Consider the following 15518-nt stretch of genomic DNA (forward strand, 5'->3'; position numbering starts at 1 on the left):
TAGTAGTAGTAGTAGTAGTAGTTGATGTTAATTAATTCATCTCATATACGCTTTATACGCTAAACCCGGTAAACACGCCATGTACAGAGTGAAATGTGCCTACTGCATGCTAATGAGTTGTTGCAATGATCTTTCTCTGCTGTTGGCGTATATACCGGTTTAAGCGTATATAGCGGGTTTGAGTAAATTTGTTAATCAACTCTGGCCATATCCGTAGTATACGCCATACCCAGTATACACGCCAACAACAGAGTAAGATTCACCTCATCAACTTATTATTGTTCATCACATCACATACGCATGAATACATTTGTTTAACTTTATCAGCTTTTTTCCGTTATTATTTTCAAAAGGAACTAACCACAAGAAATTTGTCAGAAATATCAAAGTTATTGATAGGTTACATAACGCTTATGTAATCTTTTCTTCATCAAATGTATTAAAGCATTAACTTGTTTTGGAGATTTGTATTGTGGAGTGTTTAGGTGAAAGCCATTATTTGTTTTTGAGCTCAACGAAAGAATTTAGAGAAAAAGAATATTGCAAAGCTATTGGTGGTGATCAAATGGAGTTCTCAATCTTTCACCTGCGATTTGCTCTGCTATTCTCTCCGGCGGGTTTGAGAATGAAAATTTGTTCATGTTTGTGACGGAACAGTATTTAAGGGTAGTCAGAACTTCAAACGGCTCAGTTCATGCTCATGTTCATGTGGCAAGATGAGCAAACCTTGCTCTCAGTTAAATAGCAAGGCAATCAGAGATAAGGCGGAGTGCGAGATAGTTGCGAGGGTTGAAAAGCTGTGTTCGGTTGTTGCTTTTAAGTGCGTTTGGCGGGTTAGCGACGCCGAAATAGAAAGAGCATGGAACTGGATATGCGAGAAACGCGACGAATGCGATTTAACCTTGTCAAAATTGGCGGAAATTTGCTTCTTTTTTTCGGCGATAAGTACGTCAACATTGGACAGCAAGAAGCGAAAAAGGCCACAATCGCAGGAGACCAGAGAGAGTGACGAATCGAATGACGAATCGCCCGTCAATGCGTCCCAGCTTTCATCGCCGGGAAAGCAAACATTCCCAGCCATATCTTACTGGGTGGCTTGCCAAACAAACAATGGCTCGGTCATTAATGCACTTAGAATCCAAAGAGCTGTCGCAAGTTGCGGTTTGGAATATTATGCATCAAGGGCGTCACGAAAGAAAAACTGCTGTCATAACCTGAATCAGCTGTGTCAAGTGTTTAAGGACCACAAAAACCTCTGCTTAATGCAACTAGTGGAGTCATCGTACCAGCATTGCCTCGGGTGAGTAGATTAATTTGACCAATTTATATTCCTTGAATTTCTGTTAAATTGCACGCTAATGAAAGTAAATATATAATAAACAAACATAAATAGTCAGAAAGGTAAAAAATGCTATTCATCATTGAAAAATCAAAGTAATCATGCTTCATTGCCCGGTGAAAAGAGACTGTTATTCGATTATCGATAATTGATCAATTTTTATCTTCTCATTTTCAAAACATCGCGAGTTTGATTTCAGCAGTTCACTTTCACAAAGTAATACCAGGGAGATATTGCATTGCCTTACGTAAGCAAAACCTTTTGTTTTGATTGGCAGGGCTCTGCAAGAGGAGCTTCATGGTGACTTCCACGAAGAATCCCAAGAGTCAGCGCCGACGGAAAATGTCGTTCGCCTTCGTGTCGTTCTTGAGAGTTTTCAAACGATGATGGCAGCATCCGTTTCGGAATTACGCCGAGCTGGTCTCGTGTTAGACACCTTTGGATTTGATAACAACCTGCAAAGTACATCGCAGACAGCACTACCAGATCCGCCGCACAAACCCCTATCCTGTCCAGTAACAGTCCTGTGCAACGATATACAAATTGTGATGAAAAAGCTGCAGTATGCTGTGTATCGCGGCGAGGTGTACAAACTGGCGGCCAAATCGCAGTTCACGTTCCAGTATCTGTGTACCATGAAAACGTTCCTCCACAGACCGTCTGGTCCAGCATATTCAACGTGTTCTGCCCATACTAAGCGAGCCAGAAAGCTCTTTCATACGCCAAATTAAGATTGACAGAGACCTGATCGAAGTACAAGACGGGTGGTTTTGGAGCTTTTCCTCTGGGTCGTTCGTCCAAGGGATTATCTCAGAATCTCAGGTGAGAAGAATACACTGGACTGTTTTAACATTTAAATAAGAAGATACAATCAAATTTTCAAACCCAATCTTTACGATCTGTAGCACTGTCTGATGTGCTTTTGTTTTGGCTCTTTTCAACAGAAGGGTCTCACAACTCCACGCGCGTTTGTGGACTACGACCGACTCAAGGACCCGGAGCCAAGATATTTTGAGGCAATCCTAAGGAACAGCCTAACAGAAGATGAAATTCGGCAGTTTTGTGCAGATTTCCTGGCGTTGTTCCGTCCCAAAGAACACAAACAGCCTATGCTGTGTGCTATTGGCTCAGCTGACAGCGGAAAGACCAGCCTCTTCTCACCTGTTTTTCAGATCATTCCCCTAAGCCGAATTGCTCGCGTCACGAAGCAAAAGAGTTTCAACAAGGCTATGATCGACAACCTGACAGAGGTTATCTTCCTAGACGAGGCATATGCCACCCTGCTCGACATAGATGACTGGAAAATCATATGTCAAGGGGGCTTCACGTCGCACGACGCGAAGTGGAAAAAGGCTCAAGGTTTCCATTGCACTGCGACCATGTACATAACTTGCCACGTGGAAATGGATTTTGGTGCAGCTCACAATCAAGCTATGGACAAACGCCTGCGCAAGTACCACTTCAAGAGTCTTCCTCGTGTCGAACCTGAAGCAAACAAGTGGCTGAGGAAACATGCTATGGATTGCATTGTGTGGGCGCACAATATCGTAGGAGACAGCCCGAGCAGTCAGGCCAGTACAATGCCCACTGTGCACGAAAGTGGTATGCCTGAGGAGGAGTTACGCAACATTTTGAGCGTTTCTTTAATAGACGAAGAAGTCGACGAAACCGCCCAGGGCGATTGTAGACGAGAACAGAGTTGCGGCCTTCTGACAGAACCGCAATCCCGAGAAGAAAGCTCTGAAGAGGACGCCATTGAAGATGTCGGCGATTCCGATGAAGACGAGACCCTGACGACCTTGAAAGCTAGGCTGGCACAATGCTCACCTGGCTCTCTACGTCACCGCCAACTGAGCCACATGTTAGAAAGTCATCTCGCTGAAAAGGAAAGGCTGAAAAGGGTTGAAGAAAGGTGCTATAAGAAGAGGCAACACTTCTTACAAACGAGGGGAGTGTCGGTGGAGCACGTGTCGTTGCTCCCGCACGACCATAACGAGCCGCTGCCCACACCGATTCGAAGGGACCTCGCTGCCTTTCAAGAAGATCAGGAACAGGAAAGGATCAGAACAGCATTTGGGAAGCCGTGGCTTTTAGCTATGGAGAAGGAAATGGCTGAGCAAAGCGAAAGAATGGAAGATCCAAGAGACGAAGAAGAACGAAGAGTGATGCAAAGTCTCCTGGAAATCAATTGCGAAAAACTGCGCTGTTATCACGAGCGTCATGGAACGCTGAAACTACCGGCTGCCCTGGCAGAACGCAAGAGGCTCTGCCTTAGCAACGAGCTGGTAGACCGTTCTTGCGTGAATTTCATACGAGACCTGTTCTCTCCGCTGCCAGTGAGAGTCTTCCCACCCAGCCAGCGTCCAGCAAATCTGCCTGCCAGAAGCAGGAGCTCAGACGAAGACGACGAAGAATGTTGGTCGGCGGCACCAAAGACACCACTGTACATTCCGAATGACGACGTGGAAGCTATCTGTCCACCGTCCCCAGGCATTGCTCGAGCTCACAACCCTGTAGCAGCTACGTCAGTGAAGAGGCCGCACTTTCAAAGCCAGGCGCATCCATCCAAGAAGCAAATGACCCTGACTCGTTTTATGCAGACTAGTACGCAACCGTAGATTGGTAGTTTCATGGGCTTGTAATAAGACAGCTTGCGTGCGACTTATTCTTTCTATGTTCATATTTGCACATGTATTAGTGTGTGCATTGTTAAGGAATACCACGTTGCGCTTATGCTACGTTTGACTATTTTGCACACGATGTGAATTAAAGGAAAAATATTATGGCTATTAGTTACATTAAGAGATTATAGTTCTTGAAAGCACTGTGAACTAGACAGTCGTTATGCTACAGTGATATTGACAGTGGCGATAGGCCAGTTCCAAAAGAATATAACATGTTTGTTGAGTTTGCTGTCATCTGGAGACAGGAAGATGCATTTACAATAAAGCAATTGATTTTTGTCTGTTTTGTGTACAACAAACTCTGCTTACACCCATCAGCTTTGCATTGAAAGTCAGTGTCCACACTTTTCCAGTCTCTTTATCAAACTAGCGACATTTTCATTCCGGCCCTTTTCTTTAGAGAGTCCGCCGTTCTTCCGTCTTGAAATGCGAAATCGGAATCTCTCAAAATAGCTGTCCACTGTCCAAACCCGTGCTTAGTTATTCCTTCCTTCAGAAAATCATCCTCTTCTTTCGTGAATTTTAAAACATGACGAGTTTTCCTCTGAAGGTGCAAGTTTCTCTTAGGCAGGGTATCCTTTATGGGGGTCGAGCTGTTTTTATTCTGAGCTGTCTCAACTGAAGGCCCGGAGCTGGACGTTGAACCGCCAAGTCTTGCGTGTACGTCATCGTCTACCTCGGAACCCTTGGTACCTTGAAGTTTTTGAAGACACTCGTGACCCTTCAGGGCAACTTCTAGCGATCGTTGCTTTTGATAGTGAACTTTAGCAACCGCAGAACTGTGTTTCTGGTCCTCAGACAAAAACCTTTGCTCTTCGCTAGTGAGCTGATTGAGGCTTTGCGTTTCGACCATTTGGCGATAACGTGTGGGATGAATGTATTTTCCAATTGCATCAAAAACCAGTTTGCTCATAGTTTCGCCCAGTTTGCCATGCTGACCTCCATTTCTGGTGACGAGAACGAAATCACACTGGGGCTTAAGCAACGGTCTAACGTTCGAGATGTAGCCGTTCAGAACGTGCATGTTTGCGTCGGTCAGAATCAAAGAATCGAAGCCATATTTTCCAGCCGTCTTGAACGTTTTCTGATCGATAAATCCACCGTTTTCCTTAGCTGTGGCAATCATGTCCACCGTCAAATATTGGTACGTCATGGGCCGCGATCCCTTCACCTTGATGAACAGATACATGGCTACAAATTTTGTGGCAAATGTTAGGTCTGAGGGGTTCACTTGGGCTGGACTGGTTTTGCACATTTTCAAGGTATTTTCGTAACGCGGCAGATGAAATTTCACCACCTCCAATAACTCCTCCATTGTTGCCCAGTGCCCTCTTGCTTCCAGAGTCTCGATGTCTAAATCTTGTGTCCACTGCAATCTCATCATCTTCGCAACTGTTTTTCGGGCTCTCTTGAGGTACAACTCTGTCGTAGAGAACTTTCTTAGAACTGCTCCTGATGCGCCATGAAGTTTTCTGAAGTCGATCAATTCAGAAATAGCATCTATGTAGCCCAAACGTCCACCATGACCGAGCTTACATTCATCTTGTAAGTAGTCGATAAATTTAAACAACAGATTTGGAGAACACAAACTAAAGTCGACCACTTCAAACGTTAACTCCTCTTCATCTTCACAGCAAAATCTAAGAAACTTGAAGCACCTTGTCACTATCTGTTGAGCGGCACGATCTTTCTTACAACCGCCAGCACTTCCTGTCAACCATTTCGTGAATACTTCGCCAATGTTACATGATAATGGAAATGAAGAAAGTAACTTCACGTTGTGCTTTGTGGTCTCGCTTGTCTCATCTTCATTTCTTCCAATCGTCAGCGACTTTGTTACTTGTTTAGAATCGGGCCTTTCGTCAAAATAAAAGAACCAACTGTGTTTAGTGCTAACGTGTTTTCTACAGCCTCTCTGACTTTGAAATCCATCATGTTCACACTCTTGTATCGGGCAATGGTAAAAGCTGTCTGCTTCATCCTTTTCCAAGTGAAGCCGCTTTGGTTTGGGTGATGCTCCTTGGACATCTGACCAATTGACTTTGCACTTCTTGCTCATTTTTTCCCTTTAAACAACATGTGGCTAGCACAATCGCCTTTAAATCTTAGCCGAAACAAAAGGACGTTTCAACTTGCCAAAACATGCCCTTGCTTGCCCACACTCATTACTATTGTGTAAAATTCATGACAGTGAGATACAACCCAAACTTGCCCAGGCAGGTCTGTACACGCCTATTCAGTGACACAATACATAGTTAACGGATCGATAAATCGGAACAATAAAGTCCAAAACTTGTTCCTAATGACCAATTTCGGAACAATATATTCCATTCACAGATAGCAAAATCGGAATAACACAGTCTTTCTTTATTAATTTCGGAACAATGTGTTCCACGCACAAATAGGAACTCGGAACAAAACAGACCCAATTTATCAAGTTAGGAACAATGTGTTCCATGCACAAATAGGAACTCGGAACAATACAGACCCAATTTATCAAGTTAGGAACAATGTGTTTCATGCACAAATAGGAACTCGGAACAAAACAGACCCAATTTATCAAGTTAGGAACAATGTGTTTCATGCACAAATAGGAACTCGGAACAAAACAGTCCTAATTTATCAAGTTAGGAACAATGTGTTCCATGCACAAATAGGAACTCGGAACAAAACAGTCCTAATTTATCAAGTTAGGAACAATGTGTTCCATGCACAAATAGGAACTCGGAACAAAACAGACCCAATTTATCAAGTTAGGAACAATGTGTTCCATGTACAAAAAGGAACTCGGAACAAAACAGTCCTAAATCACTCATTTGGGAACAATTTGTTCCACTTGTAGTTGACAACTCGGAACAAAATGTTCTTGTCTTACCTTACAGTGAACGCTATGTTCCTACTCTGTAAAAAGCTGGTCCTCTTAAGGTTAATAGGAACACAAAAATGAGGAACACTCGATCCCAGAGGAACGTTCCTTTACAAATATCGGAACAGCCGAAAAAACTTAAAATTTGTGAAAAATAAACCAACAAGTTCAGCTTTAAAGCTAAAAAAGCATCTATTAAACGTTTAGGTAAAATAGAACCAAGCTTCAAAATCTAGAGCACTTTGATGTTCTCGAAGGCAGTAAAATAAACCCTGTAAAAATTTTGGGAAATGTGGAGGATCGTTTCCCAAATGTCCTCGTTCCTTTTGCTACTTTTCGTTAAATCTCTTAAGTCTGAGATATTATATCATTTCATTGTCGCTCCATGGCGTAAAAGCATTTAGAAGTTGAACTGCAATTTCCCAGTCAATATAAAATTGAAAAACAGCAACGTTGTTGGATTTTGAAACAAAGTTGAAAAATTAAAGGTAAACGGTCCAAACTGTTCTCTCACAAGAAGACACTTAACTGAGACATGGAAGGGAATGACTAAGTTAAATCTATCAATGTTTCAAAATCCGTGAAATCCGTCTTTTCCGCCGTGTTTAGTAAAAAGTTTCACTTAACTGCCTCCCAGTACTGGAAGTTTCCACCGAAGGTTTTTCCTATTAATGGCGGAAAGGACGGATTTCGCGGATTTCGCGGATTTTTTCAATTGGTTTTATTTAATTCTTCTCTTTAAGACTGTAAGTAAAATATTATTAATGATATATTATAATATATTATTTATATTATACTTACAGTTTTAAAGAGAAGATTTAAATTAAATTAAAAAATCCGCAAAATCCGTAAAATCCGTCCTTTCGCCATTAATAGGAAAAACCTTCGGTGGAAACTTCCAGTACTGGGAGGCAGTTGGATGAAACTTTCTTTTAATCACGGCGGAAAGGACGGATTTCACGGATTTCGCGGATTTTTTCAATTGGTTTTATTTAATTCTTCTCTTTAAAACTGTAAGTAAAATATTATTCATGATATATTATAATATATTATTTATATTATACTTACAGTTTTAAAGAGAAGATTTAAATTAAATTAAAAAATCCGCAAAATCCGTAAAATCCGTCCTTTCCGCCATTAATAGGAAAAACCTTCGGTGGAAACTTCCAGTACTGGGAGGCAGTTGGATGAAACTTTCTTGTAATCACGGCGGAAAGGACGGATTTCACGGATTTTGCGAAAATGTTCAGATTTGTTTTAATATCTCTTTGCAAAACTAAAGCATAACATTTGCGCTTTTATCCTTTGGCCTTTGAAATACAAGATTTTACTTATCTCTGGTTTCTATATTCTGTTTCAACTGTTTTTATTGAACCACATCCCACATTTGCGGTGACATAGAAAATGTTACATCTTTCTTCAAAAGCCAGTGACACTGATACGTCGCTTTCCTACCTTCCCCAACATCAAGATGAGAGCTGTCTCAGTTTATTTATTCTTGCTCGTGTTTTTAACATGGGTCGTAATAATTGTGTGATACACGATGAAAACATGCCGCTGTAGATAATATTTTCTCAACTCTTTTCGCTTGCCTCATTAGTTCTGGTTGATGTTGTTGATAGCCCCTACTGGGACCATGAGTAGACATCATTTCCTAAATTCCTCTCACACGAATTTACCGTCACTGTGGCTTGTTAATCGAGTTTATTGTTTGGTGTAAAATAACTGTTGATTGCTGACCACTGCGACAAAAAATGGCATCGACATGAAAATTACGTGGCGAGAAAAGTCGTCTAGAAAACTCACTGGAAAGCATCTGCGAACTGATAGCGTGTCACAATTGGCCATTTAAAACAAATAATTACGTCTTCTGTTGATTGCATTTGTGTGGTATAATTATCCCCGGGAAATTCACAAGTCTTCTCTATAAAAGCGAAACACGTTTCAAGGCTTACATCGTCGTTCAAGATGCAGAGGGCTCGTTATCCATGCCGTCAACTAAACAGCAGGACGATAAAAAGCGCTGCGTTGTGCTACTTGAGCCCGGTAGTTCTGGGAAAATGTAGTATTATCAGTGCAAAATGTGCTTGCAAAGTTCAGGAGGAAGGTTTTGAAAATGCGTGGAATGGCGTGTGTCGAACTAGAGATGCCTGTGATAAAGCTCTGCAAGGTTTGTTTATATGTGTGTTGTTTGAAATGTCGAGCTTTTCTGTCGTTGTTTTGGTGGAATAAATTGATGCAGATTCAGTGAATAATATCTTGTTTCGTCTATTTTGCAGGCATAAAGAATGTCGCATTCTTTTTCAGCGCCATTAGCACGCAAAGTCTAAAGAAAGAACAAAGCAGGAAAAAAGCACATGTCGAGGAAGAGGGGAGCGATGATGCAGACGAATTTCCAGATTCGAGTCAATTGGGAAATTCAACAAGCCAAGAATGGGTTGCAAGTCACTCCACAATCATAAATCAGAAGTTGTGCCCATGTGTGAGTTACTGGATCGCTCTGACCACGCCAAATGGTGCGCCGTGTAGTCCTCTTGTTATCCACCGTGCCCTCCTGGAGTGCAGCGTGGATGTCTTCGCAACTCAGGTAACAACTTTATTCCAATCGTAAAATTGACATGAGTAACACTAATCAGTGATAAAGTGTAACAACTCTTTTACCGGCTTATTACAAGGCATGAAAAAAATAAAAAAATAAATAAAAAATAGTGAAAGTCAGGCTTTACATCAAACGTATAAGTGCCCAAGATAATTCCAACGGTTAGATTCAACAACTTTTATTTAGCCTGGAATTTCAAAGTACACTAACGATGAATTTCCTCGGTACTGAAAATCACTGATCACTTGTTGACCAGGCGAATGCTGGTTATTATGAAAGAACCGGAATCAACCTCTTAAGTATTTCTCAATCTTAGGTCCCCTGTCACGAGGGTAAAGAAACCGGAGCGATGAAAGAGCTGTTTAAAGTCCTTAAAGACCACAAGAACCCGTTTATGGAGGATTTGGTGAATTCGTCTTACCAGTATTGCTTTCGGGATGAATTTGAAAGTTTCGTGGGGGACGCTGATTCAGTGGATCTCGACGAATGCGGCACGGAGAACGTAGTCCGAATTTGTCTCGTCGATCCCTCGTTTTATTCCAGTCTTTCGTGGGCTTTGAGGAAACTTCAAGATGTAAAACTGGTCATCGACCAGTTCGGCTTCCAATTAGACGGCTCGGCTGTTCCAAGAGAGAATGAGATCGTCTACGAACAGGCAAGATTGTCCGATAAACTCACAGTGCTTGTCAATGACATCGGTATCGCCATGAAGAGGCTGGGCTACGCTTTGTACGGTGGAAAAGTGTACAAGAAATGCGACAAGGCAAAGTACACCTATTCCTACAAGTGCGAGGTGGAGGCGTTCGTTAATAGTTTGGCGGCTAACGAATCCTTCAAGGCGCGACTTCTAAAGGACATGAAGAAAGTCATCGATATCCTAGCCAACCCGCACTGCGAGGTCATTCGACCACTTCGCGTAGATTATAATTTGATTGAGGTTAACGATGGCAAGTGCTGGTCAGTCAAGGAGCGTCGCTTCCTGGAGAATGTGATCGCGGACAAGGACATTGGTCATGTTACACCGCGAGCGTTTTCCCCGTACGATCCAACAAGAGAGCCAGAACCGAAGTATTTCAAAGAAATTTTGGAAAACAGCCTCACAGAAGCTGAAATTGAAGAATTTTGCGAAGATTTCTTGAGGCTCTTGAATCACAATCAAAAGAGACACAAAGACAAAGTTCCTTGCCTAATTGGCGCTGCTAATAGTGGAAAGACGAGTTTATTTCAACCAATTCTAGGCCTGGTACATCATGGCAACATAGCGACTATCACTAAACAGCGCGTCTTCAATAAGGCCATGATCAATCACTTCACAGAAGTAATCTTCGTGGACGAAGCGAATCCTTCCACACTAGATATAGATGACTGGAAAATCCTAACGCAGGGAGGTTACACGGCCTGTGACATCAAGTATCAAACAGCTAAGTCAGTCATTAACCGTTGCCCGATGCTTTTAACAGCACAACAGAAACTTGAATTCGGACCAGAAGATCAACCAGCAATGGACCGTAGGCTAAGGAACTATGTCTTCAAGAGTCTGCCTAACCCAAGGAAGAAAGCTGCAGAGTGGCTCAGAAAGCACTCCATGGATTGTGTTTTGTGGGCCTCGACGAAAGCGCGTCCGACGACAGACCAAGAAGAAAGCTCCGACAGCAGCTTGGAAGAAGAGCAAATCGGTGACGGCGTTCTTAAAGACGAGGAGAAGGACGCTTTACGAACGTTGTCTCTCGCAGACGTCTGGACTGACGCTCTTGAGGAGACGGGCGAGCCAGCCACAACAGCTAACGCTGCCAGTGACGATAAAGTCGACTCGGATGACGACCAGCGCATTCGTAACTTGAGGACAGCACTTGGGCTATCTTCCACAGGCTCCCTGAGACATAGACAAATTGCCAGCATCTTGCACACGCGCGTCAGAGAGAAGGAAGAAGAGAATCGGCGGAAACATGAACTACATGAAGCAAGAAGATCTTTCCTGAGAGAGAGGGGTGTCAGCAGCGAGATTGCCGAACTGTTGCCAGAAGACCCCGACGCAGCGATGCCAAGTCAAATTCAAAGACAACTGCAGGAGCACTGCGACGAACAAGAAGCGCACCAAGAGCAAGAAAGACGCGAGAAAGCCCGTCGAGCGTTCGAAGGCACCTGGATAAGAGCCACTGAGGTCGAGCTAAAGAACTGCTGCGACGAATATCAAAGCAGTAGCGATCCCACGGTTCGCTTGAACGTCAAAGATTGGATGAAGGTCCTGTGCGACAAGTTAAAAATGCATCACGAGTCCTTGGGCACTTTCAACACTGCCGAGGCTGTCCAAGAACGAATCAAGGTGTGCACCACTCTTGGACTGCTGAGAAAAGAGCAGCACCACCTAGTCACAAGCGTTGCTGAAAGGCTGCCTGTGTTGCCTGTCCTCAGTTCAGAAACCGAGGGAGTACAGCAACATGCACATGAGACGGATGACGAGCAGAGTATTTTCATCACGCAGCAGTGTAATGGAGTGGATGAGACGGAAGAGGTACAGAGTATTTTCATCACTCCTCTTCCGAGCACAAGTGGTGCGTCTGTGCCTCATTCAAGCTTCGACGACTGTGCAGTCTCTGCTGAACTACTTCGAGCTAGTACTTCTAACAAAAAGAAGCGAAAGAGGCAATCCAGCAGTCAACGAGCAGTCAAAAAATCCCAGAACGTTCTAACTCGATACTTTACTAGTCAAAAGTAAAAGCGGTGTTTTTTTCCTCGTAAGATAGGCCGTAGGGTGGTCTTTTTCAGTAGTTTGATAATTAGGATAGAATTAGAATTAATAATAGATAGGATAGAATTAGGCACTCAGAACGCTACATGTACCTACGATAACTCGTTACAAGAATAGACTTTTGTGTCCAAGAAATTAGAGTTTATTACACTTTGATCATTTATAAAACGCGTTCCGTAGATGTGTTAACAGGCTAGCTGTTTGTCGAAATGCGATAATTAAATGGTCCAGTTTCCTCTGTATTTTAGTTGGTGTGCATTTGTTGTTTTTTGCTAGTTGAATTGCTAACCGAGTGGCATCTTCATTCCAGCCCTTTTCTTTAGAGAGTCCGCTGTTCTTCCGTCTTGAAATTGGAAATCGTCATCTCTCAAAATAGCAGTCCACTGTCCAAACCCGTGCTTAGTTATCCCTTCCTTTAGAAAATCGTCCTCTTCTTTTGTGAATTTCAAAACACGACGAATGTTCCTCTGAGAGCGCAAGATTCTTTTAGGCAGGGCGTCCTTATTGGGGGAGGAGTTGATATTTTGCACTCTTCCAACTGAAGGCCCGGCGTCGAAAGTTGAATCTCCGAGTCTTGCGTGGACGTCCTCGTCCACCTCTGAACCCTTGGCACCTTGAAGTTTTTGTAGGCACTCGTGACCCTTCAAAGCAACTTCACGGGATCGTTGCTTTTGATAGTGAACTTTGGCAACAGCAGAGCTGTGTTTTTGGTCTTCCCACAAAATCCTCTGCTCCTCGCTAGTGAGCTCATTGAGGCTCTGCGTTTCAACAATTTGGCGATAACGCGTGGGATGGATGTACTTTCCAATTGTATCGAACACCAGTTTGCTCATGATCTCCCCCAATTTACCATGTTGGCCCCTATTTCTGTTGACGAGAACGAAATCGCACTGGGGTTTAAGCAAAGGTCTGACGTTCGAGATGTAGCCATTGAGAACTTGCATGTTTGCATCGGTCAGAATCAAAGAATCAAATCCATACTTTCCAGCAGTCTTGAACGTTTTCTGATCAATGAATCCACCCTTTTCCTTAGCTGTAGCAATCATGTCCACCGTCAAATATTGATAAGTCATGGGACGCGACCCCTTCACTTTGATGAACAGATACATGGCAACGAATTTCGTGGCAAATGTCAAGTCTGAAGGGTTAACTTGAGTTGGACTCGATTTGCAAATCTTCACGGTATTCTCGTAGCGAGGCAGATGGAATTTCACCACCTCCAACAACTCCTCCATTGTTGCCCAATGGCCTCTCGCTTCTAGTGTTTCGATGTCTAAATCTTGTGTCCACTGCAATCTCATCATCTTAGCAACCGTCTTTCGCGCTCTTTTGAGGTACAGCTCTGTTGCAGAGAACTTTCGAAAGACTGCCTCTGATGCGCCATGCAGCTTTCTGAAGTCGATCATTTCAGAAATGGCATCTATGTAGCCTAAACGTCCACCATGTCCAAGCTTGCATTCGTCTTGTAAGTAGTCGATAAACTTGAACAACAAATTTGGAGAACACAAACTAAAGTCCACCACGTCAAAAGTCAACTCTTCCTCGTCTTCACAACAAAATCTAAGAAACTTAAAGCATCTTGTCACTATTTGTTGGGCTGCGCGATCTTTCTTGCAACCGCCACCACTTCCAGTCAACCATCTCGTAAATACTTCGCCAATGTCACACGACAATGAAAATGAGGGAAGTAACTTTCCGGCATGTTTTGTGGTCTCACTTGTTTGATCTTGAATTGTGTTCACCATTGGAACATTTCTTGCTACCTTTAGCGAATCTGTGATTTCTTTCGAATTGGGCTTTTCATCGAAATAAAAGAACCAACTGTGCTTGGCATTAACATGTTTTCTGCACCCTCTTTGACTTTGAAATCCACCATGGTCACACTCTTGTATTGGGCAGTGATACAAGCTGTCGGTTTCATCCTTTTCCAAGTGAAGCCGTTTTGGTCTGGGTGATGCTCCATCGATATCCGACCAATTGACCTTGCACTTCTTGCTCATTTTGCCTTTTGAAGAGCATTTGGCCAACACGATCTCCTTTAAATCTGACCCATAACCAAGGAGCCGATGACAAGCAAAGGAACTGCATATATGTTTGTATTTGCCAAGTCATGCCCTTACTTGCCCGCCCTCATTACTATTGTGCAAAATTCATGACAGTGACATGCAACCAAACTTGCCCAAGCAGGTCTGAGCGCGCCCTATTGTTTGCCTTACAAAGTATACCTCCATTTGGGAACAAAATAGGAATGCGCAGAGAAATGGTCCGAAATCTGGTCCCAAATGACCAATTTGGGAACAATGTGTTCCATTCACAGAGAGGAACTCGGAAGAAAAGGTCCTAAATTATCAATTTGGGAACAATATGTTCCATTTACAGATAGGAACTCGGAACAAAACAGTCCTATATTTCGTAATAAGTGGCCAATTTTGGGAACGAACTGTTCCATTCACAGATGGGAATTCGGAACAAAAATATCAATTTGGGAACGGTATGTTCCATTGGCAGATGAGAATTCGGAACAAAACAGTCCTAATTTACCAATTTGGGAACAATGTGTTCCATCAACAGATAGAAACTCGGAACAAAACAGTCCTAAATGACCAATTTGGGAACAATGTGTTCCATTTACAGATAGGAACTCGGAACAAAACAGTCCTAAATGACCAACTTGAGAACAATGTGTTCCATCAACAGATAGAAACTCGGAACAAAACAGTCCTAAATGACCAATTTGGGAACAATGTGTTCCATCAACAGATAGGAACTCGGAACAAAACAGTCCTAAATGACCAACTTGAGAACAATGTGTTCCATCAACAGATAGAAACTCGGAACAAAACAGTCCTAAATGACCAACTTGAGAACAATGTGTTCCATCAACAGATAGAAACTCGGAACAAAACAGTCCTAAATGACCAATTTGGGAACAATGTGTTCCATCAACAGATAGCAACTCGGAACAAAACAGTCCTAAATGACCAATGTGGGAATAATGTGTTCCATTTACAGAGGGGACCTCGGAACAAAACAGTCCCAGTTTATCAATTTCGGAACAATGTGTTCCATGCACAGAAAGGAACTCGGAACAAAACAGTCCTAATTTATCAGTTTGAGAACAATATGTTCCATTTACAGTTGGGAACTCGGAACGAAATGTTCCTCTTTTACACTAGTGTGAACGTTTTGTTCCTACCATGTAAAAAATCTGGTCCTCTTATAGTCAATAGGAACACAAAAACGAGGAACAGTCGATACTTGAGGAACGTTCCTTTTGGAAT

The 15518-nt window shown here is 42.8% G+C and overlaps 3 protein-coding genes and 1 pseudogene across 3 annotated transcripts; 2 read left to right on the top strand and 2 right to left on the bottom strand.

Annotated features, from left to right (window-relative positions):
• LOC149114739 (uncharacterized) lies at nt 1-4304 on the top strand (annotated as a pseudogene).
• On the bottom strand, nt 4202-6852 carry LOC110041076 (uncharacterized). Its single transcript, XM_089284263.1, has one exon. It carries the CDS (start codon nt 6080-6082, stop codon nt 4385-4387), a length of 1698 nt encoding a protein of 565 aa, XP_089140389.1. The 5' UTR covers nt 6083-6852; the 3' UTR covers nt 4202-4384.
• Nucleotides 6853-9014: 2162 nt separating this feature from the next.
• Nucleotides 9015-12415, top strand: LOC149114740 (uncharacterized). The gene is made up of 3 exons (XM_089283940.1): nt 9015-9059; nt 9141-9476; nt 9805-12415. Exons 1-3 carry the CDS (start codon nt 9015-9017, stop codon nt 12202-12204), a joined length of 2781 nt encoding a protein of 926 aa, XP_089140066.1. The 3' UTR covers nt 12205-12415.
• A 64-nt stretch (nt 12416-12479) lies between these two features.
• Nucleotides 12480-14986, bottom strand: LOC149114741 (uncharacterized). The gene has a single exon (XM_089284264.1). It carries the CDS (start codon nt 14235-14237, stop codon nt 12522-12524), a length of 1716 nt encoding a protein of 571 aa, XP_089140390.1. The 5' UTR covers nt 14238-14986; the 3' UTR covers nt 12480-12521.
• Nucleotides 14987-15518: the final 532 nt, after the last annotated feature.

Source organism: Orbicella faveolata, unplaced genomic scaffold, assembly GCF_042242905.1.
Source record: "Orbicella faveolata isolate gen_17 unplaced genomic scaffold, um_ofav_v1 contig_13, whole genome shotgun sequence".
Taxonomy (NCBI): Eukaryota; Metazoa; Cnidaria; class Anthozoa; order Scleractinia; family Merulinidae; genus Orbicella; species Orbicella faveolata.

Coding starts and splice junctions, on each gene's coding strand:
- LOC149114740 (XM_089283940.1), top strand. CDS start 9,015: ATGGCGTGTGTCGAACTAGAGATGCCTGTGATAAAGCTCTGCAAG. Junction 9,060..9,140: donor CTGTGATAAAGCTCTGCAAG/GTTTGTTTATAT, acceptor CAGATTCAGTGA/ATAATATCTTGTTTCGTCTA. Junction 9,477..9,804: donor TGGATGTCTTCGCAACTCAG/GTAACAACTTTA, acceptor TCTCAATCTTAG/GTCCCCTGTCACGAGGGTAA.
- LOC110041076 (XM_089284263.1), bottom strand. CDS start 6,082: ATGAGCAAGAAGTGCAAAGTCAATTGGTCAGATGTCCAAGGAGCATCA.
- LOC149114741 (XM_089284264.1), bottom strand. CDS start 14,237: ATGAGCAAGAAGTGCAAGGTCAATTGGTCGGATATCGATGGAGCATCA.